Genomic DNA, 27,500 nt, shown 5'->3' on the forward strand with positions numbered 1-27,500 from the left:
ACAGTAAAACAAAGAGAAAACCACCAAATTCTCTGGATGTGCACGAGCACGGAGGCTACACAGAAATGAAACAGCATTTACAGCTTTTACTCGACTCCATGTGGAGGCGGACTCTTCTCAATAGCAACTCAACAAACAAAGCTTTACATGAACTTTACAATATAGCTGCACCACGTGGTGTCAGGCGAGACTGATGGCAGCAGCGTTGGTTCATCACATCGGGAGCAGACGGGATGGCTTCGCTTTGGCCGAGGAAAAGAAATTTAAAAACACATTTGAGAGAAGGGTTTCAAAAAGAAACGGTGAATCCTGGTATTATTCACATCAGACTAATTACAGACCCACCAGGTGAATACTAAATATAAAAATAATTCTACCAGTATGTTTTTTTAAGGGTTTATGCATTGGACATTTTGCAAAAATGACCAAAGGGCACAATTAATTGGGTTTAAGAAAATCAGACAATTCCCAGTGTGAACTCTGCCGCCTCGCTGTCGTAGAAACACAACAACATCTTCAGAGTGCAGATTCGCCGTTAAAATATTAAACTTTCATACACCGACAAGTTATAATTTCTCCAATCTGTTTAAATACTGAATTAAATCACACCAAATACAGCTAAATCTCAATATAGTGTATAATAATTGAATGTAATGTACACCATAATAAAACATATACACTGAAATATTGATACAAAGTTTTCGATGGGTCCAGCTCCATCTGCTCTCTTTTCCTTTCCTTTTAGAAAATTGTGCAGGAAAACACTTGACTCACAGGACCAAATAAATACTCACATACTACCACAATTAACATCTATGAAAATGCAGGTTTTTAACCAACAAGAAAATATAAAATATATAGTTAAAATAAGTGCAACAGAAAATCTCTCCGTTCACAGTTGAGCTGCGCTGATTCTGAGCGCTGCCATCAACCGAGCAGCCACTAGGTGGCGGTAGGTGACCAGTCTTCGCTTGTTTTTTAATATAGAAAAGCTTATAAAACCAAACTATAGAGTCACAGGACATCGGACTATGGCTGCTAAAGATAGTGGGATGTTGTTGTTGTTGTTGATATTTGTATTTCATCACCTGAAAAACAGAAAGTGTCATTACAAGACGGAGGAAATGCTAATTAAGAGCTGTGTCTCCTCAAAAACGTTGATATTTTGGAAAGTCGAGACATAAAGGCTGTAGGTTCGTTAAAAAGGTACACAGTAAGGAGCAACTTCACTTGGTAAACGTGCCAATTAGAGTGTGACTGGATGTTAAAAACCAGAAAAGTGTCTCTGAGTATGAAAGGAGAGAAAAAGCGAGTGAGCCGAGGGCAGAGTGGCGGCGGCCGCTTTAGCTGTGCAGCATCTTCAGAGTCTCTGTCTCTCTGTGTCTGTCGTGCAGAGCCGTGGAAGGGGAGAGTGATGGGGGCAGGGCTGGAGGTGGGGGGCTGATGGGCAGCAGGGTCTTCAGGGGGTGTGGGGATGAGGGGGGGGGCAGAGATGTAATGGGTGGAAGCATACTTCCCTTTTTCCCATCCAGCAGGAGCTGGGACTGGTTGGCCAGGCTGGAGCCCTTCACCAGGCTGTACTCGTGCTCATTTTCATTGTCCGAACTGCAGTCGCTAAGATCCGTGATTTCCAGGTCCGAGTCCAACTCCGGGTCCTGCTTGACCTCTCCTCTCCTTTCTGTGGGGCTCTGCGGGCCTGCCCCCGTCCCGGGTCCCAGGCTGACTGCCCCAATTCCTAGACTGAGTCCTGTACCGGGAGGACTGACCTGCACCCTGTCCCCCAACGCTGCCCCGATGTCTGTCCGACCCATCGACAGGCTACCCGGGTACGTGGGCAGGGACAGTCTGATCGGCTGCCCCCCCGCTGTGCCGTTTGCTCCTCCTGTTTGCCCCACTGTGCCCCTCTCCCCTGCACCTGTCTCCCCTGGAGGAAGCACGGAGGAGAAGGGGTGCGGCAGTTGGGAAAGACTGCTTTGCAAAGGGTTGGGGTAGAACTGGGAGGGATAGAGAGAGCCAGGGGGCAGTTTGGGGCAGTTATTGAGAGAGAAGGCCCCTGGGAGGTAAGGATTGAAACCCCAGGGATAGTCAAAGGGTGGGTTACGTGGGTACGGGCCCAGCAGGGACGGCGGTTTGGAGTAACACGGGGCGCCTAGAAGAGAGAAAATCCAAGTAGGGTTAGTTGTGTCGAGGGCCAAAAGTCTCCTGAAATACAGCAGCTGGGACGCTCATTAGCAGCTGGGACGCTCATTAGCAGCTGGGACGCTCATTACAACAGAGTCAGCGACGTAACGACAGGCGCGAGCTTGGAACGATAGCTTTGGATGCTAGGCTGTGGAATAAACACACAGATTTGCCACTTCGCTGAAGACCAACGCTAACTGAAACCTTTGGACCAAAGTGATCCGGAATGCAGCGGAGGGTCAGGGTCAGGGTCAGGGTCAGGGTTAGGGTCAGGGTCAGGGTCAGGGTCAGGGTCAGGGTCAGGGTCAGGGTTAGGGTCAGGGTCAGGGTTAGGGTCAGGGTTAGGGTCAGGGTTAGGGTCAGGGTCAGGGTCAGGTTAGGGTCAGGGTTAGGGTCAGGGTCAGGGTCAGGGTCAGGGTCAGGGTTAGGGTCAGGGTCAGGGTCAGGGTCAGGGTTAGGGTCAGGGTCAGGGTCAGGGTCAGGGTCATCTCCTGTGTGAAGCCACACAGGAGATGAAACTGACTTCCCTTCCCTCCTCTAATGGTCAGATCATGATTCGCTCCACCAACAGGCTGAATTCAGTTCCTTGTAGCCGACGCTTGGTGGCAGGGAAGGAGGTAACTCTGAGGTGATGCTGAAATCCAATTTTAATGAACTAACAAAAGCATTGCCTCTAAACCTACTGTACTTCCTTCCAACTGACAACTCAAAGCTTCTCCCTCTCTGCTCGCAGTCTCTCCCTCCCGCTCTGTTATTTACTATGCAGGGCTAATTTGACAGCGTTGAAGTCTGTGTGTGCTGGGCCAGAAGTAGCTGGCAGACACATGAATATTGAATCAGTCAGGCAGGCCTCACTTGCTTATGAAAACACAGTAATGGGCGCCCACAGGCCACAAACTGGAGCCTGCACCCTCAATTAGGGCCTTCCTGCCTGGGAAGGGATTAGGACAGCTGGGACACAGGGGAGGGGGAGAGGGGGAGAAGGGGAGGGTGTAGGACCTGAGGACAGCCGTGTGATCAGGGGTGAACATGTGTGTATGTCTGTTTACACGCTGCCGTTTTAAGGCTGCACAAAGGCGCACATTCTGATGCACACCTAGAGAGCCAGGATGTGCAGACAAAGACAGGAGTACACGGTCAGACAAATACCCCCCCACCCCCACCCCCACCCCCCCACCCCCCCCCCCCCCCCCACCGTCCGTGTGTTTACGTACCAACACTAAAATGTCGACGTCAAAGCTAATCTGGCCTCTTATTTTCTTAACAATAAATTCTCTCATACTTCACCTCCTAATTTACCTTCTGTTGGGCTGATTAATAAATAATAAATTAATAAATCTAAATAATCTTTTAGTATTTAAACTCACCTGAACTCAGGAACGGATACGCGTCCAATCTCAGTTTGTCACCTTCAGGTCCCGCTGCTGCAGTCCCCCGATCAAACAAGGACGTCCCTCTCCCAGAGTCTGGCAGGCGAGGAAACAGGGACTGTATGGCCTGAGTGACGGAGAGACGAAGAGGGAAAGGGTTTTTTCCATTGTTCTTCCACGTTAACCTCCAACTCAGTCTTTAGTTTGGCACAGGGTAAAGTCACATGTTGACCCCTGCAGGGCGTGATGCAAGCAGCGACAGAGTGGCAGCAAGGACGGGACGAGAGGGTGCCGAGGGACACGGGCTAAGTCAGGGAGGTGAGAGGACCGAGAGGCTCAGAGACTCAAAGGAAGGAAGAGCACAGAGTCAAATGGAGACCAGCCATGAAGCGCTTGTTCTGAGGATAAATGACAGACGTGGAGTCGGATTGGGAGTCGGCTCACATGAAGCAGCGCAGACAGCTGAGGTCTGAGGGGCTGACGTTAACACGGACATGTCATTTTCTTTTGTTGCCTTAAATGTGTAAAACAGGTGAAGCTAAAAAAAAGAGAGATCTTAGGAATCAAGGGAACCAAGGGAGGATTTTTTTCCTGCGCGGGGCTCTAGATCAATAGTATCTGTCACCCCGCAGATACTTTGAAAGACGAGACTGTACTCCCAAGCTGCGAGATCTGCATTGCTTAACAAACCGCATTAATGACCTGCCATTGATCCGATGTGACGCCACCCCTTTGCTTTCTATTTCTTTCATTTTCAATCGATCACAGATGGATATGCCATCAGAGGGCTGGAGGAGAGGAAGAAAGGATGGTGCCTTCCTCTTGTGTTTTAAGGACAATTAAAACCGTCTCCTAGTTCCATCCTAAATGGATGAAATGAAAGATGACGCTCTGACTGGATGTTCCAATAAAATTGCCACGTAAATCTTTTTTGAAAATTGATGATGTAATATGGGAAATCATTCAAATGTACCACAGGAACATTATTTGTCTAATTAATCTGGACATTTTCTGCTCTTTGTTTAGCTCTTTTTGGCTGCCATAGCTTCGCCGGCTCTCAGTAAAGAGAGACAGGAAGGACGAGGATCTCTGCTCGGGTCAGGAGCAAACGTGCTGCAGGGGCTTTGAGAGACTCAACAGAAAAATCACTGAAACGAAATCAAGGTTACTAAATATTTAAGGAGCAGCCCAAGCGCTCAGTTGTCTTCCTGTAGTAGCTCTCAGATTCTGTCATGTTGACATTTATGTCCGATTATCAGATTTGCTTTAATCCCTCTTCCGGTCGCCCCACCACACCCTTCTTACCTCTGGGCTGCAGTCGGGTGCAGCAGAGCCTCCATTGAAGTGGTTCTGGGTCAGAAAGAAGGGGCAGTTGGCCATGTCTAGGATGGGGTAGTTGACCAGTACCACCTTACTGAAGTTAAACTTGTAGGTGAAGCGTTTGCCTTTGGTCTTGTGCAAAATCCGTTTGTTGTAGTAATACCTGCGATGGAAAGGGAGGATAAAAGGGAAGGAGAAAAGTGGATATCCAAGGAGGGATAGCGGTAATAAGGAAGAGGAAAAGGAAGCAAAGAGGGAGGATTAGCACAACGCTTACATCAAGGTTCTGTTTCATCAAGAACAGGTAAACAACCTCAGTGCTGGAGGCTGAAAGATATGCTGATTTCCCACTGTAATTATTCAGCTCCTGAGATCAATTCATGGCTCACTGTCTTCATTCAATACAATATTGTTCTTTACAAGGAAATTCTATCCAGCAGAAAAACACGTGTACCCACAAATGTTGCAGTCTTTCACTTGAATCATCAGATGGAGGTTAAACTTGTCCAAAGCTCAGCTGAATGTAAAGGACATTAGGAAGCTGCCACCTTCTCCCACGGACAAGACACAGTGCTGTGGAAGCAGCAGCTGAATAGCAGGGGCGGTCTCTATGGTAACAACCACCCCGTTCGGGCATGTTGCGTTGCCGCCATGTCATTTTCCTGTGCCACCCACTGAGGTGTCACCCTGCCGGGGTCCCACCAGCACAGGCAGAACATGGAGCCATCTGTCCCGGAGGAGCTGGGAGAGGGTGGAGGCAGCGTGCTCCAGGACCGTGTGACGACTGCCACTCCGGGAAAAGGGGATCGGACAAAGTTCCAGCACAGTTTCTCCCACTGTTTGGTCTGAAGCCACCAGAGTAAATGCACCTAATCCAAAATGCATTAGACGAGCTCAGCTTTAAACGGTGGCGAGACACGCTTCATTATGCAAACACATGGTAGCAACAAACGCAGCAGCGTCGGTATCGGACCGTTCCACAGCGGCGCTGCGCGGGGCACTCAAGTGTGCGTCTTTTGCTGTGCGTGGCAATTGTTCTATGGCCCTTAATTGAGCAATTAAGTGAGGCTAATTAAGAAAGCTAATTGTGGCCCCAGCCAATTCATAACAATTAGAATCTGACGACAGCCCCCATTAACAAGGGGCCAAAGGAGTGTGTGTGTGGGTGTGTGTGTGTGTGGGTGTGTGTTTGTTGGGGGAGGCAAGTTTGTATAGTGTGTATTAACATTTAAAAAAATGTGTGTGTGTCTGCGCATGTGTGCGTGTGTGTGCGCGCCTGTGTGCGTGCGCACGTGTGTGCGTGTGTGTGTGTACTGAGAGGATGGAGGGTGAACGATGTTGTTTGAATCGTCTTGGCTGAGTTCGTGTTCGCTGTTTTCTTGTTCTTCGGTCTTCAGAAGTCCGAGCTATTTCGCGCTGGGGCTTAATTTTAAAATCCCTATTGAATTTTTTATTTGGCAGCTCAATGGTGAACTTTCCATTAGGATGTCTCCAGATAAGGAGAAATTGAGGGTATTGACGTCCCAGGGAAAAGCTCCGTCTTTATCTTTCCATTAGATGAGCATGAAAAAGAGACACGTTCAGTAAGAGTAAACAACCTATGTAAACTCCGATGTGATAAACATCGTGATTTCTCTGATAAATTTCCTGATTTATCTGAGGCCGTCTGTGATTTTGCCCGACATTTCCCAGTTTAAGCCCGACAGCTCACCTCAGTGCTCTGCTCAGCTTGTCGTAGTTCATGTGCGGTTTGCATTTCCTGATGCCCCACAGCCGAGCCACCTCATCTGGATCCTTAATGACAAACTCCCCGTAGTCCCCCTGCCAGGCAATCACCCCCTGATATTCCTCCTTCTGCAATAATTCCAGAATGAAGTGCCACAACTGGATTTGTCTGGACCCGGGGCTGGACTCGGGCTTGTAGGCCCAGTCTGGGAAAGCGAACCCTGGAAAACAGAGAGGATGAGGTCAAGGCCCGTCATTTGTCCTGCAGTTTGCCAAAGGGGACAGCTGTCCTGATGACGGATGAGTGATGGTATTGAGAAATGATGTGTTTAAAATCCCAGGACGAGCCTTGAGCAACGCCCTCGAACCTCGGCAGATTGGTCCAGGAACACCACAGCTCGCCGTGAGGGATCTGATCAAACCTGGAGTCCAAAGGCTGATGGAGGTAATGGGCTCATCGAGCTGTGACTCCGTCAAACGCTGCATTTAGATTTCAGATTGTAAATAAGCTTTGTCTCGTGCACGAGCGTGATGGTGGGACTGACCTGGCGTCCAGAGAGCGGGCACCGGGGGCAGCAGCAGATCGCTGACGCAGTTACAGTCCATGCCTCCACAACACCTGGAACAAAAACGCAGAGGCCAGAGCTGAGTCAAATCTAGGAGGTTACTTTGCAAATATGCCCTCATAGCACAGTGGAATTAGTTTCAGGAAGGTTGAAGAGTGGAAACTTTAATCAAAAGGGAATTCTTGCATAAGGCCAAAGACCACAAGTTCAAACCCAAACTCTGGAATCAATATGAAATATGGTTTGACTATGCTGCTCTCAATCAGGTGTTTGATGGAGGCTGTTGTGGAGCAACCTGAGGCTGGTTCTGATGCAACACGCTGGACATCCATACGGCACATTTATGAGCAGCCTTTTTGAAATCCGCCTCAACGTTGTAGCATATTACAAATTAAGCACCACCCTCTTGTGGAGGAGCCATTTGAGTGCCTTAAAGGCCCCTGCAGCAATGTTGGGGGCAGTTGGAGGGTCCAGGCAGTCCTCCATGAAGGACAGAAGCACGGGTGAAACCGTATGAATAATAAAACGAGGGTTTTCTGGCCGGGCTTCAGCCGGGTTGAGTCACATGCATGCAGACAGACCTTCACAAAGACAGAGAGACCAGGACATGTGGACATGAGGACATGTGCATCCAGGAGAAGGACGTGCTGGTGTTTCCACTCAGCGGTGGGACGAGACCTCATCAGGGTGGTTTTCCATGGCTCAGATGGAAGCGATGCCCCGGCGCTACGCCGCTGCCTTTAATGCCGCCTTCTCTATGGCTCCCTTCACTCTCTGCCTCTATTTAATTATGCTCTGTGAATTTTGGATTTTCCCTCCAGCATTGAAATGGAATGTGAATTATTAAGGTGTGTTTGTATAAATTATTATTGCTAACTCCAGGCACTTCTCTCTCTCTCTGGTTCTTGCTCTCTCCCACCCTGCTTCTAGTCTTTGGACTGTGACCCCTTTCGCTCTCCCTCCTCAGCCTCTTCATCTGTCTTGTTTTCAAGGCGCTCCGTCTTTAGATATGAGTTGGCATTCATCCTTTCTCAGTCCCATCTTTCTTTTTCTTGTCATTCACGCTATTGCCTTTCCTCCTTTCTCTCCATCCTTCAGCCTACACACGCAGCTCCCACTTGATTATTCTAAAGCTTCCAATCGCAGCTATAGGTCCAAAGCTCACTGCGTGTTCTTGTGGGATATAAATGCAGACGCTATTTGATTTCGCAATCACATCGGCCTTGATTGGAAACGCCCTCTTTGAAGACTTGTCCGTGTGTTGGAACCTGGCCTCCAGCCTGCAGATGTGTGTGCAGGCCTCAGCTGAGATCTGGAGTCTTTAGAGGAGAAGCGATGCTGTGTTTGAGGTAATAATCTATAACTTTTCCTCTCCCTCGTGGGCTACAGGTCATCAATACTGTATCATCTCTTTCATTTGCCATATTCTTGCGGTCTGCAGCGTACAAATCTCCTCTCCTGTGAGGATTCCTGCTCCCGTCTGTCAGGGTTTCTGCAGCCACCTCTCTCCACCTACGCACCCCTATATATTTAGATACATGCGTACTACTTTACAACACTTATCTGTACAGGTGCATCCTCCTTCTCTCTGCCCTCCTTCTTTGTATTCAGGCGTGCATCCCTTAACCTCCTCCTGCCCCACCCACCTCCTTTTCTCTCCATCGTTCCTGCTCTGTGTGTTTTGCTTGCTTTGTGCTTAATTTTCCGTTTGATTTCGGAGGTAATGCATTTTTTACAAATCAAAGAGGAAGCCAACCTGCCCCCCCCCCCACACACACACACACATACACAAAAACTCACTCCCTCCCAACTCCTCTTCCTCCACCCCTCCCTCCCTCCTCCCCATGCCCTCCCTTCTCCATCTCCCGTTCTGGCCCCCCTTGGCCCTCCAGGCCAGAGAGGAGATAAAGGAGCCCCCATCATTTCCTTGTTAGTTTTGATTTGGGCAGCACAGGGCTTTCAAGTTCCCCCCATCACCCCCAGAAACATTATAACTAGCAGCCCAGGGAATACTGTTCCTCTTCCACACACACTTATGCACACACACACACACACACACACACACCAGATACGGATGCTCGCAGATTGTAACAGATCGTACATGTACAGTAAACACAAGCCGATATGTCACAAATTCAGGTAGCACACACACACACACACACACACGCACACACAACACACACACACACACACACAGTGTGAGTGAGTGAGAACACAAAATAAGACATGGAGCCCATAGATATTGACTAAATCAATAAACGCCCGCCAACACACACCCCGGTGAGCTGAGAGACAGGATGGACATTGTTTACTAAAGACGTTGATGGTGGTGATTAAGCGCCGACGTGTGCAGATAAAACACAAATGCGTTTTATTTTGCACAAAAGCAACCGAGGAGTCCAAACAAAGCACCCGGTGAAATCCAGTGGAGATGATGGATAACACAAATAAATAGTAACAATGGGGGGGGGCAGCATGGGTCAGAGTTAATGCAGAAAGTCTAGTGGGACAAAGCGACTCCCTCTGCTCAAAGAGTCAGTTGTCTTTCCTTAGTTTTGTCTAACTCACATTTTTCATGCTGGTGGTTTATTCATTTGAGTCTTTGTTAAAGTCTTAAATCACGTGAGGTTTACAGAGCTGCACTCTGCACATAAATCAAAGGCTAATAGAAAACTTCAGACAGACGCTCCTTGAACAGGTTTGACATGGAATATTTATACCCAGAAACATTTATTGGGTGTTTCCCAGGGTGACAGGCTAACCTTGACCCTAAAGAGTGAAATACACAACAGCGGCTGATACTGCTGGAGAACTGTGATGTTTTGGACAGACACTTCTGGTTCACCCCTCTATGAACCACCAGTAGAGGGCGTTGAGTGTCCGAATGACCCCTAAAAGCAAAGTTCTTCAGCCACAGTTTGTCCTTTGTAGGAACTCCGAGGGCAGGATGAGCAAGGAGAAGAGCCAGGCCTCATTGAAGAAGTCCCCAGCTACGACGGGGTCGTAACGGAGGAGCGGCGTAACTCTCCCATGGTGCCTGGCCTGCAGTCAGGCCTGGACAGCTGGTTTGTTGGTCTGTAGTGACGGTCTGTTGCCCTAAAGTAGGATACAGGTGCACGCTCTAGTGGTGAGAATGACCTCAATCACCAACTCAGATTATGAAAGCTTCCTTTGATGCCTTGGGACATGTTAGAGAACCCTCTAGTGTTCTGTTCAGTAATAGTAATTATTAATATCAGTGCCATGCCTGAGATGTTGATTACATCATGCAAACATAGGCTAGGTTAGAGTTAGTGCTCCAGTTATGGTAAGTGGACTCCAGGTTCTACAAGGTCTAGGCCGTATACCCCTGTATTGTTCAGCATGGATGCCCACTGAATTTTCCCCCTAGGACGGTGAAGCCATGACCCACCCTACTCTTCCTTTATTGATTAGCTTGGGTAAATTTGGGTGTGAGGACTGATGAGCCAATCAGAGGCAGAGGAGGGAATCGTCTTCATACATCCACGCCAGCCAGCAGCTCAGATAATGTGCATGATTCCACACGTGCAGGTGGCCTGGAACATCACTGTGGATGGACTGAGGTCCAGCTCACCCACAATGCCCAGTTGTCCATCACCAGTCTGTGGGCCAGTGTTGGTTTAGTGGGTTCTGAGTAATCTTTCCTCTCTGATATCAAGCAGCAGAACTTATGCCACACCGAGCACGTGCTTGTACCTTATGGGTAACGCAAGTATGGATTTGTGTGGGTAAAATGAGATGCCAGTAACACTGTAACACTGGTCCACCCTCACGGAAGGGGACACTGGGAAGAGTCTTTATGCCCATTTACCTGAGACTTTATGGGTCACATGGTAGGACCTCAATTAAGGTAAAATTACAACATTCTTTGGTTTTAATGATGAAGTCACTCTTAATAACTGCGGCATTATTAAGCAACAGAGTATGCGGAGGGTTCCTGGTTCGAGTCCCAGTGCAGACAAAACATGGAAGTAGTGTAGGGGGAGGTGTCAGACCACCTCAGGGCACTACCGAGGTACCCTTGTGCAAGGCACCGAACCCGCAGTAAAGGCCCCTGGGATGAACTAGCAACTCATGCAGGGGGGCCCTGCCTTCACCCACTGTGTCCCCTCCCTGTGACCCCCGAAAGGGATAAATGGAGAAGAAGAGTATTTTTATTACTTTTCATTCACCTAATTCTTTAATTTTCTTTAGAATTTGGTGACTTAATTGAATAAATTGTTTCACCGGCTATTTTGGATGCAACATTAAGCTCAGTACCGTCTGTGACATATCGGACATATCGGACCTATGATGAGCTGCTGTGGTGGTAGAAGTGGTGCAGTTCCAGAGATAGAGGATGGCAGTAACAACTGGTACTGAGCACTATGACTTGGGTCCAAGGACGTAGAGGAGGGGGCGACCTGACATCAGGCAACATTATGTCCCCAATCTTGTCTAAAGAAGTAACGAGTGACAGATATGAAAAGAAGGAAAAATCTGAGAAGCATGGAGACTCTGGCCTCCCTGATTCTTTCTTTTTGCTCTAGATGAAACAGGCGCTGTTCATGTCTCATCTTCCTTTCTTCACTTGCCCCCCAAAAAAGACCCAACTGCACCCCCACTCCTCTTTCTTTCACTCTCCATGCCTCTTCCCCTCTCTTTCCATCCACCTCTCTCTGTTCCTCTGCCTGAGCTCTGACACACTGGTCAGCCTCAGGGTGGAAGAACAGAGGGACTCAGCGATGGGTTTGTTAGGGGAGATGGAAAGAAGGAGAGTGGAGGAGTGAGGAGGGGCAAGAAAGAGAGTGACTAGAAGAAGAGGGAAAGGTTGAAAAGGGGTGACAGGAACGGAGAAAGAGAACTTGCCCATCCAAAGGTTAAAACTACCCAAAACAATCACATTCTGTTACAGAAGTGCATTAGAATTTCTCCTGTCATCACTTGAGTTCAGACCAGGACTAACCTGCCCCAGGTTGTCAGGCAGCGTTGTAAGAATATAACCAAACTTATGGAATTCTCTCCACCTTTAAATGCTGACACTTATACATCAGAGCATTTAATGACCAACCTGTCAGACTTTGATGAATCCCAGGTATCATTTGAACAATTAAATATTTGTATCTGGTGAGATAAGAATCAGTTTATATTTAAATATTTGAGCTGTTGTTGAAAATGTGTGTTTCTTTTGCCTAAATATTTCCGATTGTGTTTTCCTTGAGGAAACTGTTCTCGACATCGATAATGTCAAACGACAAGTTAACGTGAATCTCAAATCCTGAAATAACCTAATAAAGACAAAACTGATAACTTGGGCAAAATATGACACGTTTTTACCCATTTTCTATTACATGATTGAGTCACGTGGTACCGAATAATACCTGCTGTTTCATGATAAAGAAAGCTCTTATCAGTTGTTTGGGTTTTAATCACAAAAGGCGCGAGACGGGAGAGGATGAGCTCAGGTATTAGTGGATGTATGGAACGCGGGCCTTAAGAAAATAAGCAAAAGATGGGGAAAGGGGATGAAGAAAAAAGAATCAATCGATAGGGTTAAATTATTCATCGTCATTAATTATCGATCGTTCTCCGCTGCCGGCTCGTCCGCCTCGCGCCGGAGTTGAAAGGAGGGAAAGCGCGCTTTAATAAAACCGGCTCGAGCCTCATTGTTTCATGTCCCGCGGCAAAGAAAAAGCTGGAGTTTGGCTTTGCCGCGCCACGAGAAAACACACACACACGCACGCACGCGCGCGCGCCTTTCCTTTACGCGCACTCCTCACTCCCTCGCTGTCGACGAGCAGGACGAGCTTTGGGGAGCCTCGCGCGGTGTTCGCGGGGCGGCTGTGTCTCGCGTGGATCGATGAGGGATCAATGGCTCGCGCTGACTAATAGCCAGAGAACGCCTTTGATCTCGCGGCTGAGAGATCAAAACCTTCGCGAGAGGGAAGAGAAATGGGGAAGAAGCTGCGCCGGCGAGCTGACCTTCACGTATACGCGCGTGTACGCACACCTTTACGCAAAAGTCCATGCGCGAGACAGCGCATCATATTTAGCGTAGGTTCCAGTCAGGACAATATAGATCTATAGAATCGCCAGCGCGTGCGCTTGTCTTGGCGGGACTGAGGCGCGTGAGGGGCGCGCACCCGCGCCACCTGCTCTCCCAGTTTAAGCTTGATTTCGACTTCCTCAGACAAGGTGATGAAGTGAAGGAAGGAAACCATCTGTTGGCTCCAGGAAGCAGATGAGCGTCCTCTGGGCTCAACGTTGCGTGTGAGCGCGGGAGATAAAAGGCAAGAAGAAGAAGAAGAAGAAGATCTAAAAGCTGCTTCAGATAACTGTTGAATTATTAGGAATCATTTTAATGTTTAGAAAGCTTCATCAGAAAAGTAGCTTATATATAAATAACTGGAGTCTGAGCGACATCATTACAAAGATAATAGTAATTACCTCGGAATTAATTAACAGTAGTACAAAACTTTTACTTCTGAAGTATTTTGGCTACAATCTAAGAAATAAGTCACACACAAGTGTTGGTTTCAAACAAATGAGTGGTCACGTGATTATCAGGACAGCTGTTAATTTCTCAATCTCTTGTTCTGATTTTGCACTTTAGCCAGGAACTGTGCCCCCCCCTCCCAGCACGATCCTCTATTGCCCTCTTTAGCCTCCCCCTCCCCTCCCCACCAATGCCCCCCCCCCCCCCCCCCCCCCCCCTCTGCTCACTCAGTTACTCTCTCTATCGCTCTCACTTCCCGAATTAACCACTCAAGAAGTCACCACCAACTCAATCAATAGCTCATACATAAACCTGCTATAATCGCTCCCCTGCCCGTCTGGCTGCCTCCTTCCCCGTTCCCTCCTCTCCCCGTTCCCTCCTCCCCGTTCCCTCCTCTCCCCCGTTCCTCCTCCCCGTTCCCTCCTTCCCCGTTCCCTCCTTCCCCGTTCCCTCCTTCCTCGTTCCCTCCTCTCCCCGTTCCCTCCTTCCCCGTTCCCTCCTTCCCCGTTCCCTCCTCTCCCCGTTCCCTCCTTCCCCGTTCCCTCCTTCCCCGTTCCCTCCTTCCGTTCCCTCCTTCCCCGTTCCCTCCTCCCCGTTCCCTCCTTCCCCGTTCCCTCCTTCCCCGTTCCCGCCTTCCCCGTTCCCTCCTCCCCGTTCCCTCCTCCCCGTTCCCTCCTTCCCCGTTCCCTCCTTCCCCGTTCCTCCTTCCCCGTTCCCTCTCTCCCCGTTCCCTCCTCTCCCCGTTCCCTCCTCCCCGTTCCCTCCTTCCCCGTTCCCTCCTTCCGTTCCCTCCTCTCCCCGTTCCCGCCTTCCCCGTTCCCTCTCTCCCCGTTCCCTCCTTCCCCGTTCCTCCTTCCCCGTTCCTCCTCCCCGTTCCCTCCTCCTCCCCGTTCCCTCCTCTCCCCGTTCCCTCCTTCCCCGTTCCCTCCTCCCCGTTCCCTCCTCCCCCGTTCCTCCTTCCCCGTTCCCTCCTCCTCCCCGTTCCCTCCTCCCCTTTCCCTCCTTCCCCGTTCCCTCCTCTCCCCGTTCCCTCCTCCCCGTTCCCTCCTTCCCCGTTCCCTCCTCCCCGTTCCCTCTTCCCCGTTCCCTCCTCTCCCCTTTCCCTCCTTCCCCGTTCCCTCCTCCCCGTTCCCTCCTCTCCCCGTTCCCTCCTCCCCGTTCCCTCCTTCCGTTCCCTCCTTCCCCGTTCCCTCCTTCCCCGTTCCCTCCTCTCCCCGTTCCCTCCTCCCCGTTCCCTCCTCCCCGTTCCCTCCTCCCCGTTCCTCCTCCCCCGTTCCTCCTTCCCCGTTCCCTCCTTCCCCGTTCCCTCCTTCCCCGTTCCCTCCTCTCCCCGTTCCCTCCTCCCCGTTAGCGAGTGCTTTCGTGAGCCTTCAGAAAGTTTGCACCGATCTTTATGCTTATGATCATCTACTCTGGCCTTATTGTTCTCTCAGCCCTGTATTTACACATGCTATAGCATTAGCTGCTGGCTCCAGGGGCCTGATATTTACACATGCTATAGCATTAGCTGCTGGCTCCAGGGGCCTGATATTTACCCATCCCTCTAAAATGTATTACAGGATCAACATAATTCTTTTAAGTGCAAGAGAACCATCGCGCCATGTTAGCGTGTCCATCCAGAATGGGGCCGATATTGCGTTATAGCAAAGACGAGGAGACATCAATATTGCATTATCTTATGTTTAACTGTGAGACATAGATTGTTGTTTTGGGGGCCTTTAAGATATTGTGTTACCAACGGAGATACAGGCAGACATCAATGCGCACAGTCACGCACGAGGAGCAGCAGAGAAAAGAGAATAGCACACAGAGAATTTTAAAATGCTAAGGCCTCCAAACAGCCTTTGCTTTAGCCCTTCTCTCTCCTCGCTCTCCTCTCTCTCCTCGCTCTCCTCTTCTCTGCCTCTCTCTTCTCTCTCCAAAGTCTTTGATTTGTCCGAACGGTTTGATCTGTGAGAGAGTGAGTTTTGTAAACACATTTTTCACGATCATATAGCCACGGGCAAAGGGAGCGTGAGGCACAGAGGAAGAAGAAGGCGAGGGAGAGACAGCGGAGGGAGAGACACAGGGAGAAGGACTTTAATGAGCAAGTGAGATGGAAAGACTGACAGAAAGTGCACGGATGGAGCCTCAAATATGACTGGCTGCAGTGACACAGACGTGCACGTACAGACACACAGACTCTGCAGGGTTACGGCACAAGCGCCGCATCACAGGGTGACGAAACATGAAGCAACAATGGAAAAAGTGATGTTATTCCGTTTTTCCAGGGAGGGGATGACACCGTATTACCTATATGACACTTCCAGACACACGCACGCACGCACACACGCACGCAGGTAGATCGTGTATGTACAGTTTGGGGATTATAAAGAGAGAAAGAGCATCAGAAAACCAGATTATTGACCAGGCCAATAAAGTGGAACACAGATGGTAAACACGTCGTGCTTTATAGTTGAACTAATAAAGGAGCGAGGCTCTCATTCCTTGCATTTCTTCTTTTTTATTCACTTCGTTGGAGCACTTTCTTTTTTCATCTGGCAGCTGCTAATCCGGTTAGCTTCGATCGGCTCCAGTAATGGCGCTAAAGCGTCGCGGCTACTGTCTCCACAGAGAGGAGGACAGGAGCTGCGACCTGCGCAGACCACTAATGAGCCTCCTCTCGGATCAGGAGACAAGCACCGCCTGAAGTGAACACGACAATAATCGGCATTAAACACGAGCCAAAGAAAACGCCTAAAATCCTAATTTACAAACTAAATTACGCGCCAGAAAAATAGCAACAGTAAAAATAATGATGGCAATAATAATAATCAATAATATCACCACTAATAAAAAATAAATAATAGTAGCAATAATAATAATAATAATAATAATAATAATAATAATAATAATAATAGCGGTCGAAGCTGATTATTCGGATTACAAGCGCTCATCTTTTTCCACACCACACGTCTTCTTTTCCCAACAGAAGAGGAAACACGTCTCAGTTCTGCAGAAATCCCTCATCAAAGACCGAGAATATGATTTACTTTTCTTATTTTTCCTTCCTTTCTCCACGCTACGAGCGTCTCCTCGCTCCGCGTTTGCGGGGCCTCGGTTCAGGGTAGCGTCGCGTTCCACCTTTTCTTTCGCTCCCTCCTTCCTCTCTCAGCCTTTTCTTTCGCTCCCTCCTTCCTCTCTCAGCCTTTTCTTTCGCTCCCTCCTTCCTCTCTCAGCCTTTTCTGTCCGGGGAATTGTTCTCTACGTCCACAAACACATTGCAAATACCCGCCGGCCAGGCTGCATCGATTTCTAATTAGACGGCAGGATAATCGTTGGAGAGAGATGAAAAAGCAGGGAGTGATAGCGGGAGCGAGTAAATAAATATATAAATGAATTAGGGGCAGGATTAATTGAATGAATATGAGCATTAAAAAGAAACAAAGGTGATCTTGGCGAAAGGAGCTTTTATGATGTCGGCTAACATGGACAAAAAGGGAGAATTTGATGTGCAAAATTTGCTGCTGCGTTGATTCGGGAAGTCTTGGAAAGTTCCCGGTGTGGAAGCAATTAAACAGCTTTAATCGGGAAAAGTCTAAAGGGAAGAAGAAGCTTTAATTTACTTCACAAGCAAAACGAAAGAAAAAACCCTAAAATTTCAAGTGTGACAGCAATCAAAGCTGAATTGGCCCCACAGCTGGATTATCCCACTTCTCCTCTGCTCCGCCAGATTTCCAGCCTTGCCCCCCCCCCCCCCCCCCCCCCCCCCCCACTGACAGGGTGACAGGGGGTTAGCCAGAGAGCTCAGGTAGCTCATTTACTTTAATTAACATTTCATCACTCCCTGAGCAGGATATCTGCTCTTTCATGCTGCTCCGTCTCTCATCCTTGTACCTCATCCGTTCATCATCAGCCTTCCCCTGCTCCTTTCTCTCTCCTCCTCCTCGAGGCTCACCTTTCATCTTTTCCTTCTCCTTCTCCTCCCCCTCTCCTCCTCCCCCCTCTCCCCTCTCCTCCTCCTCTCCTTCTTCTCCTCCACCTCTCCTCCTCCCCCTCTCCTCCTCCCCTTCTTCTCCTCCTCTCCTCCTCCCCCTCTCCTCCTCCTCCTCTCCTCCTCCCCCCTCTCCTCCTCCTCTCCTCCTCCCCTTCTTCTCCTCCTCTCCTCCCCCTCTCCTCCTCCCCCCTCTCTCCTCCTCCTCTCCTCCTCCCCCCTCTCTCCTCCTCCCCCTCTCCCCCCTCTCCTCCTCTCCTCCTCTCCTTCTCCTCCCCCTCTCCTCCTCCTCCTCCTCTCCTCCTCCCCCTCTCCTTCTCCTCCCCCCTCTCTTCCTCCTCCCCCTCTCCCCCCTCTCCTCTCCTTCTCCTCCCCCTCTCCTCCTCCTCCTCTTCCTCCTCCTCTCCTCCTCTCCTCCTCCCCCCTCTCCTCCTCCTCTCCTCCTCTCCTCCTCCTCCTCCTCCCCCCTCTCCTCTCCTCCCCCCTCTCCTCTCCTCCCCCTCTCCTCCTCTCCTCCCCCCTCTCTCCTCCTCCTCCTCCCCCTCTCCTTCTCCTCCTCCCCCCTCTCCTCCTCCTCTCCTCCCACCTCCCAAACTCTGCCTCATGTTCCTCTTCCCTCAACTCCTCGCTATGTCTGCATAAATTCTAGATGTTTACGAGATAATAGCCTATAATGTGCATGATACGACATTTCCATACAGGGTCCTGAGGTCAGAGGTCAGAGTTAGCAAATCAGCTAACCTGCGTTTGGTTGAGATCCAACCGAGAGATCATGTTAGGGTCAGGGTCAGGGTCAGGTCAGGGTCAGGGTTAGAGGTTAGGGTCAGGGTCAGGGTTAGGGTCAGGGTCAGGGTCAGGGTCAGGGTTAGAGGGTTAGGGTCAGGGTCAGGGTCAGGGTTAGGGTCAGGGTCAGGGTTAGGGTCAGGGTTAGGGTCAGGGTCAGGGTTAGGGTCAGGATTAGGGTTAGAGGGTTAGGGTTAGGGTTAGGTTAGGGTTAGGGTCAGGGTCAGGGTCAGGGTTAGGGTTAGAGGGTTAGGGTTAGAGGGTTAGGTTAGGGTTAGGGTCAGGGTCAGGGTAGGGTCAGGGTTAGGGTCAGGTTCAGGGTTAGGGTTAGGGTTAGGGTTAGAGGTTAGGGTTAGAGGGTTAGGGTTAGGGTCAGGGTCAGGGTCAGGGTCAGGGTTAGAGGGTTAGGGTTAGAGGGTTAGGGTTAGGGTCAGGGTCAGGGTCAGGGTTAGGTTAGGGTCAGGGTTAGGGTCAGGATTAGGGTTAGAGGGTTAGGGTTAGGTTAGGGTTAGGGTTAGGGTAGGGTCAGGGTTAGGTTAGGGTCAGGGTCAGGTTCAGGGTTAGGGTTAGGGTTAGGGTTAGGGTCAGGGTTAGGGTTAGGGTTAGGGTCAGGTTAGGGTTAGGGTTAGGGTTAGGGTAGGGTCAGGGTCAGGGTTAGGGTCAGGTTAGGGTTAGGGTCAGGTCAGGGTCAGGTTAGGGTCAGGATTAGGGTTAGAGGGTTAGGGTTAGGGTTAGGGTCAGGGTCAGGGTCGGGTTAGGGTCAGGGTTAGGGTTAGAGGGTTAGGGTTAGGGTCAGGGTCAGGGTCGGGTTAGGGTCAGGATTAGGGTCAGGATTAGGGTTAGAGGGTTAGGGTTAGGGTAGGGTTAGGGTCAGGTTAGGGTCAGGGTCAGGGTCAGGTCAGGTTAGGGTCCTATATTGCAGCGTGAAGCATCTTCAGAGGTGAAACAACTGCTGGAGCGTTTAGCGGATTTGTAGCCTGGTGAGACGGGATCTTGATCAAATCCAGCGCTCCCCCGGAACGACGGAGGTGATCACTCACATACAAATAACCACCGATAGGGAAGAAGCAGCTCTGCTATCAGACCTTAACGTGTCGTCGCTTCAGCTCATTTTCTTTTCTGATTCCAGTCGACTTTGTGTTATTATTTATAACACGACACTAAAATGCAGCCAGACCACGGAAGGACTTGGGAAACGTTGATGTAGCCAAAGAGCATAAAAGCCTCTGAGGAACGTCCCTGCACAGCGAACAGAGGGTAAAATTCTCCAATGAGACATGAGTAGCAGACAAATGTGTCTTTTCTGAGACGTGATTGGATAAAATAGGATCCAGATGCCGATAGAATAAACAGGCCCTTCACGGATCCCCCTTATAGATCCGACCATAAACATAATCTAACTTCCCTGTGTGATGTTTATATTGAACTACGTTCGCTCTCACACCCGGCACAGACGTGCACATCGGTGGCTCAATTTCATGCTTCTGCACCAAACCTGTGCGATGGATGATTAAATATGGAATTTATTTTAAAAAGTGGAGATGTAGCTGCGTTAGCGCAGCTTTACTGCTGCTCGTCTGTAGCAGGGAACCTTGGACAGGAAGAGGCTGCAGAAACCAACACAATTTCTGCTGCCTCCCCATATATATATATATATATATATATATTATATATATATATATATATATATATATATATATATATATATATATATTATTTGATTTTTTTTAATAATCAATTCTAGCTGTCAGATCAATAAAAAATGATTAAATGCAGCCCAAATTTGTTCAGTGAGATGTGAAAATACAATCAACCTTTAGCGTATCAAAGCTAATTGCAGGAGTCAGAACTCTTTTTTTTATCTATAAACCTTTATAATTACCTAAAAATTCCTTTCCTCCATCCCATAGATCACAGAATATTTTGTATTTGGGCAGTTTGATATTCGATACTTGCTGTTTAGGTCATGTGGCCCTTTAGGTTATGAAGCACATGCAAGAGCCAGATGAAACGTTGAAGTCGAGAAAAATATTTCAAACACGAAGAAGCTGCTGAGCGTCGTCCAGCAGGGATTCGCCGGGAATAGACGGGAAAAGCTCGGCTACGCTGAAGGACGTCGCTCTCATCTGCTCTGGCTGATTCCATGGCTGTCATTTCTACCTTTGTTTCTGCCTTAAACACACACACACACCACACACACACACACCCACACCCACACCCACACACACACACACACACACACACACACACTGTTGGTCCTGCTGCTTGTGTGCGCGTCAAATCGAATCTCCAGCCCAGCGCGTCGGCCACCTGCTGTGCCGCCCTGTAATGTGCTGCATACAGTGAGCGCACGATGACGGATTACTGGATTAGACCAATGATGACAAGTGACACTTCTGTTACCGCCTGAGCCACTGCAGGGAGAGCAGGGCCGGGAATAAGGAGCCGGGAATAAGGAGCCGGGAATAAGGAGCCGGGAATAAGGAGCTGGGAATAAGGAGCTGGGAATAAGGATCTGGGAATAAGGAGCCGGGAATAAGGAGCCGGGAATAAGGAGCCGGGAATAAGGAGCTGGGAATAAGGAGCTGGGAATAAGGAGCCGGGAATAAGGAGCTGGGAATAAGGAGCCGGGAATAAGGAGCCGGGAATAAGGAGCCGGGAATAAGGAGCTGGGAATAAGGAAAAAGAACTGTGACAGAGTGTGTGTGGGTGTGTGTGAGAGAGAGGGAGAGGGGGAGAGAGGGGGAGAGAGAGGAGAGGAGAGAGGGGGAGAGAGGAGAGAGAGGGAGAGAGAGGGGAGAGAGGGGAGAGGGGGAGAGAGAGGGAGAGGGGGAGAGAGAGGGAGAGGGAGAGAGGGGGAGAGAGGGAGAGGGGGGAGAGGGAGAGAGGGAGAGGAGAGGAGAGAGAGAGGAGAGGAGAGAGAGGAGAGAAAGGGGGAGAGAGGGAGAGGGAGAGAGGGAGGAGAGAGGGAGAGGGGCGAGAGAGGGAGAGAGAGGGAGGGAGGGGGAGAGAGAGGAGAGAGAGGGGGAGAGGGGGAGAGAGAGGGAGAGAGAGGGGGAGAGAGGGAGAGGGAGAGGGGGAGAGAGGGGGAGAGGGGGGGAGAGGAGGAGAGAGAGGGGGGAGAGGGGGAGAGAGAGGGAGGGAGGGAGAGAGAGGGGGAGAGGGGGAGAGAGGGAGAGAGAGAGAGAGGGAGGGAGAGAGAGGAGGGGGAGAGAGAGAGAGAGAGGGAGAGAGAGGGGGGAGAGAGAGGGGGTGAGGGGGGTGAGAGAGGGGTGAGAGAGGGAGAAAAAGGGGGGGAGAGGGGGAGAGAGGGAGAGAGGAGAGGAGAGGGGGAGAGAGGGGGAGGGGGAGAGAGAGGGGGTGAGAGAGGAGAGGGGGAGAGAGGGGAGAGAGGGAGAGAGAGAGGGGGGTGAGAGAGGGGTGAGAGAGGGGGGTGAGAGAGGGGTGAGAGAGGAGAGGGATGGGGGAGAGGTAGAGAGACGGAGAGAGGGAGAAAAAGGGGGAGAGAGGGAGAGGGAGAGAGGGAGGAGAGAGGGAGAGGGGCGAGAGAGGGAGAGAGAGGGAGGGAGGGGGAGAGAGAGGAGAGAGAGGGGGAGAGGGGGAGAGAGAGGGAGAGAGAGGGGGAGAGAGGGAGAGGGAGAGGGGGAGAGAGGAGGGAGAGGGGGGAGAGACGAGGAGAGAGAGGGGGAGAGGGGGAGAGAGGGAGGGAGGAGAGAGGGGGAGGGGGAGAGAGGGGAGAGAGGGGGAGAGAGGGAGGGAGAGGGGGAGAGAGAGGAGAGGGGGAGAGAGGAGGGAGAGAGAGGGAGAGGGGGGTGAGAGAGGGGTGAGAGAGGGAGAAAAAGGGGGGGAGAGGGGGAGAGAGGGGGAGAGAGAGGGAGGAGAGGGGGGAGAGGGGGGTGAGAGAGGGGGGTGAGAGAGGAGAGGGAGAGGGGGAGAGAGGGAGAGAGAGAGAGAGAGGGAGAGAGAGGGAGGAGAGGGGGAGAGAGGGAGAGAGAGGGGGAGAGAGAGGGGGAGGACAGAGGAGAGGGGGGGAGGGGGGAGGACAAGCAGAAAATTCCTCAATCTATCTCCTTGTTTTCCTGCTTGTCCTGTAAAAATGAATCATCTCTGTTATCAAAGGTCGAACCTCTTGTTCTTTGATCTCTGCATAATCGCCAGAACATTGGAGATTCCAGACTCGTCTGTCTTGACTGCAGTTTTGTTTACGGATCCGGAATAAACCACAAGTTAAAAAGCTGTCTGGAATATGGAGACGTGAATGCCGACGACCCGGACACATCTGAGGAGGCTCCTCCTGCTCCTCCTGCTCCTCCTGAATACACATGACATGTAGAGCAGGGCAATTTGTGAGGGGGTGAGAAGGTGTGAAGGCAGCAGCTGGAGCTGCGTACCTGCAGGACGCCCCCCCCGTGGAGACCCCCCCCGTGGAGACCCCCCCCCCCGTGGAGACCCCCCCCGTGGAGACCCGCCCCCCCCCGTGGACCCGGGCCTCCACAGGCCTGCACTCAGGATACTAACTCATGCCAAATGAGGAAGAGGACGAGAGTCTCCCCAGAAACACATGAATTAATCAAGATACCACCCGGTGCTACATCACTGCACAGAAAGAGGCTGAATGAGGAGCACGCACACACGTGCACATACGTGCACAGCTATTAATGCTTAGAAATGCATAGAAATGCACTGAGAGTCTGCTGAAGCAGGTGAAGGCCTGAGAAAGTGCACGTGAAGGCCTGAGAAAGTGCACGTGAAGGCCTGAGAAAGTGCACGTGTGGTCTCAACAATCCACAAGTGTTCTCGCTCCAAATGTAGTTTTAACACAGTCGATTCTAAATAAAATGGACGTAACATCAATGAACCCTGAAGTTTATGTTGCTGACGCCACTGAGGAGCACACATGCTAGCACGGGGGGGGGTAAAGGTGAATAAAAACACCTTTATTTAGAAGGACGAGTTAAACCAGGACCGCAGCAACAGGACCCTAACGGGACGAGAACTGGAGGCCAGTTTCTCAGTTTAAAGCATTTCTGTCATTTTTGCACCGTCGACACTTCACTGGAAAAAAGGAAGTGAAATTGGAGAGGTGATAAAACCTTCAGCATTAGCACCATTAGCACCATTAGCAGCATTAGCAACATTAGCACCATTAGCAGCATTAGCACCATTAGCAACATTAGCACCATTAGCAACATTAGCAATAGAACCAAGACCACACATTGAAGCGTTTCACCACTAAAACGGTGTAAATGGTGCTTTATGGAAGTGTTGGACCGGATCATCAAAATCCCTCTTAAGGAAAAATATACTGAATGAGTCTAAAAACTGGAAAATGGATGAAAGGTTGACAAACCTGAAGCCTAAAACGCCCCCGTGCTGGAGGCTGAGCTTTAACCACCAACATAAACAAGTCGCGGGGCGGGATCAGCAGCAGCAGCAGCACCAGCGGCAGCACCAGCAGCACCAGCACCAGCAGAGCAGCAGCAGCAGCAGCAGCAGCACCAGCACCAGCAGCAGCAGCAGCAGCACCAGCAGCAGCACCACCAGCAGCAGCAGCAGCGGCAGCACCAGCACCAGCAGCAGCGGCAGCACCAGCGGCAGCACCACCAGCAGCAGCAGCAGCGGCAGCACCAGCAGCAGCAGCAGCACCAGCGGCAGCACCAGCGCAGCACCAGCAGCAGCACCAGCAGCAGCAGCACAGCAGCAGCAGCAGCAGCACCAGCACCAGCACAGCACCAGCAGCAGCACCAGCAGGAGCGGCAGCGGCAGCAGCACCAGCGGCAGCACCAGCAGCAGCAGCAGCAGCAGCACCAGCACCAGCAGCAGCACCAGCAGGAGCGGCAGCGGCAGCAGCACCAGCACCAGCAGCAGCACCAGCACCAGCAGCAGCAGCAGCAGCACCAGCAGCAGCACCAGCACCAGCACCAGCAGCACCAGCAGCAGCACCACCAGCACCAGCAGCACCAGCAGCACCAGCACCAGCACCAGCACCAGCAGCACCAGCACCAGCACAGCACCAGCAGCAGCACCAGCAGCACCATCACCATCACCATCATCACCAGCACCATCAGCAGCACCAGCAGCAGCACCATCACCATCATCACCATCATCATCATCATCATCATCACCATCACCATCATCATCACCATCATCATCACCATCACCATCATCATCATCATCATCATCATCACATCATCATCATCACATCATCATCATCATCATCATCATCATCATCATCTTCATCAGTTTTTTCACAAATGTTCACAGATCTTTAGTTTTCAAGCACAAATGTGGTGGAGCTTCCTCCGGCTCATATTGGATGGTTGGAAACGGCCTCTTAAGGGGGAGGGGGGGCAGAGAGGGGGGGGGGCAGAGAGGGGGGGGGCAGAGGGGGGGGGGCAGAGAAATGTGTGCCATGTGCAGGTATGTGAGGACGCGATTTCACAGGAACCAAGACAAATGGGCCAGCTCGGACCCAGGAAAAGGCACTTTGCTGGAACAGGGAGGGCGGAGTTCACAATTAGAGCTGAAAAAATGAGGGAGGGGGGGCACGGGGGGAGGGGGGGTACAGAGGGAGGGGGGGCACAGAGGGAGGGGGGGCACAGAGGGAGGGGGGGCACGGGGGGGTACAGAGGGAGGAAGACAGAAAGAAGTATTGACAAAGCCTAGATATACACATAACTCAGCCGAGCCGCCTGCTCCCTGTGTTTTATAGAGCTGCTCTGAGCTGGTGGAACAGCCTGACAGCCCAGTTCCCTCAGCAGAAAATATGGCCCCGCCCCCCGCGCCCCCCCGCGCCCCCCCCCACCGCCGCCCCCCCCCCCCCCCCCCCCCCCCCCCCCCCCCCCCCGCCGCCGCCTCGCGCCCAGACATTACTCCTGTTCTCTGTCTATCCCACCTGATATCATTCTGTCACCTTTGCAACAAGCTCTTTGCTTCCCATCATTCTCCCCGTTCTCCACTTTTATTGCCCCCCCCATGCCCCCCCATGCCCCCCCCCACTTCCATCCATCTTGGTGTCGCTCTCTTAATCCCCTCTCATTTGCTCTGCTCGCTCCTCATCCCGGCCGTTTCTCTTCCTCCTCCCAGAGACGTTTCCGCAGCTGTCCCATTTCCACCTCCTCTCCGTTTCCCTTCATTCTTCCTGATCCATTTCCTCTGTGCGACTGGTTCCATCCATCCCTCCCGACCAGGAGCATCACATCCCTCTTTACTCCGGGATTCCCACTCTCCGTCTTCTTCCTAATTCCTCTGCCCTTTGTGGCTTCCTCTCTCTCCCTCCTGCTGCCCTTCTGTCCTCTCTGAAGCTCTATGATCGGAAAATGGGCTGAAAACGTTCCCAAATCTTAACTTTAAAAATTAGCGAAGCGGAAAGAACGAAAGCAGTTGGGAATATTCCCGATGTTACAGGGAAAGTGGACGAAAAGACGTGAGAAAAGGTACAAGTGAGTAACGAGCTGGAACAAATGATCAGAGTTCAGTTGTTCCAGCTCGTTACTCACTTCATCCCCTTCACTTCTCTCCTTGCCTCCTTCATCCTTCATCCCCTTCACTTCTCTCCTTGCCTCCTTCATCCCTTCATCCCTTCACTTCTCTCCTTGCTCCTTCATCCCTTCATCCCTTCACTCTCTCCTTGCCTCCTTCATCCCTTCATCCTCTTCAATTCTCCCTTTCCTCCTTCATCCCTTCACTTCTCTCCTTGCTCCTTCATCCCTTCATCCCCTTCACCCCTTCACTTCTCCTGCCTCCTTCATCCCGTCATCCTCTTTACTTCTCTCCTTGCCTCTTCATCCCTTCACTTCTCTCCTTGCCTCCTTCATCCCGTCATCCTCTTTACTTCTCTCCTTGCCTCCTTCATCCCTTCATCCCCTTCACTTCTCCTTCATCCCTTCATCCCCTTCACTTCTCTCCTTGCCTCCTTCATCCCTCACTTCTCTCCTTGCCTCCTTCATCCCTTCATCCCTCCCTTACCTCCTTCATCCCTTCACCCCTTCACTTCTCCCTTTCCTCCTTCATCCTCTTCACTTCTCCTTGCGTCCTTCATCCTTCATCCTCTTACTTCTCTCCTTGCCTCTTCATCCCTTCACTTCTCCTTGCCTCCTTCATCCCTTCATCCCCTTCACTTCTCTCCTTGCCTCTTTCATCCCTTCATCCTCTTTACCTCTGTCCTTGCCTCATTCATCCCTTCACTTCTCCTTGCCTCCTTCATCCCTTCACTTCTCCTTGCCTCCTCATCCTTCACTTCTCCTTGCCTCCTTCATCCTTCATTCTCCTTGCCTCCTTCATCCCTTCACTTCTCCTTGCCTCCTTCATCCCTTCACTTCTCCTTGCCTCTTCATCCCTTCACTTCTCCTTGCCTCCTTCATCCCTTCATCCCTTTACTTCTCTCCTTGCCTCCTTCATCCCTTCATCCCCTTCACTTCTCCTTCATCCCTTCACTTCTCCTTGCCTCCTTCATCCCTTCATGCCTCCCTTACCTCCTTCATCCCTTCACTTCTCCTTGCCTCCTTCATCCCTTCACTTCTCTCTTTGCCTCCTTCATCCCTTCACTTCTCCTTGCCTCCTTCATCCTTCATCCTCTTTACTTCTCTCCTTGCCTCCTTCATCCCTTCACTTCTCCTTGCCTCCTTCATCCCTTCATCCTCTTCACTTCTCTCCTTGCCTCCTTCATCCCTTCACTTCTCCTTGCCTCCTTCATCCCTTCATCCCCTTCACTTCTCTCTCTGCCTCCTTCATCCCTTCACTTCTCCTTGCCTCCTTCATCCCTTCATCCCTTCACTTCTCCTTGCCTCCTTCATCCCTTCATCCTCTTTACTTCTCTTCTGCCTCCTTCATCCCTTCATCCCCTTCCTCTCCCCTCATCCGCAGCCGAGCTCAGAGCCCCATGTGTCGGAATCAATTAGGGCCGAGAGCCGTCGCGGCCGCTGTTTCACGGAGGTAAATATTAAACTGCAGCAAACACCGAGGAGGAAGAAGCGAGGAGAGGGGGGAGAGAGGGGGGAGAGAGGGGGGAGAGAGGGGGGAGAGGGAGCCCTCCGTCCCTAATCCACCGCATCGATCAGGCGGGGATGAGGGTAATATATTATTTT

At 51.0% G+C, this 27,500-nt stretch overlaps 1 protein-coding gene across 2 annotated transcripts in view; it reads right to left on the reverse strand.

Moving 5' to 3' along the window:
* Positions 1–27,500, reverse strand: part of erfl1 (Ets2 repressor factor like 1) — a 44,167-nt gene that overhangs the window by 84 nt on the left and 16,583 nt on the right. For both annotated transcript variants that reach the window (XM_057023277.1, XM_057023276.1), the window contains exons 3-7: positions 7,142–7,215; positions 6,583–6,817; positions 4,857–5,034; positions 3,549–3,678; positions 1–2,149 (exon numbers count right to left, since the gene is read on the reverse strand). The exon at positions 1–2,149 is cut by the window's left edge and continues 84 nt beyond it. In XM_057023277.1, the coding sequence (XP_056879257.1) occupies positions 1,344–2,149; positions 3,549–3,678; positions 4,857–5,034; positions 6,583–6,817; positions 7,142–7,202 (1,410 nt within the window). In that variant the 5' untranslated portion in view covers positions 7,203–7,215 and the 3' untranslated portion in view covers positions 1–1,343. The remainder of the gene's footprint in view (positions 2,150–3,548; positions 3,679–4,856; positions 5,035–6,582; positions 6,818–7,141; positions 7,216–27,500) is intronic.

The sequence above is a fragment of the Takifugu flavidus genome, unplaced genomic scaffold (genome assembly GCF_003711565.1).
Source record: "Takifugu flavidus isolate HTHZ2018 unplaced genomic scaffold, ASM371156v2 ctg178, whole genome shotgun sequence".
In the NCBI taxonomy this organism is placed as follows: Eukaryota; Metazoa; Chordata; class Actinopteri; order Tetraodontiformes; family Tetraodontidae; genus Takifugu; species Takifugu flavidus.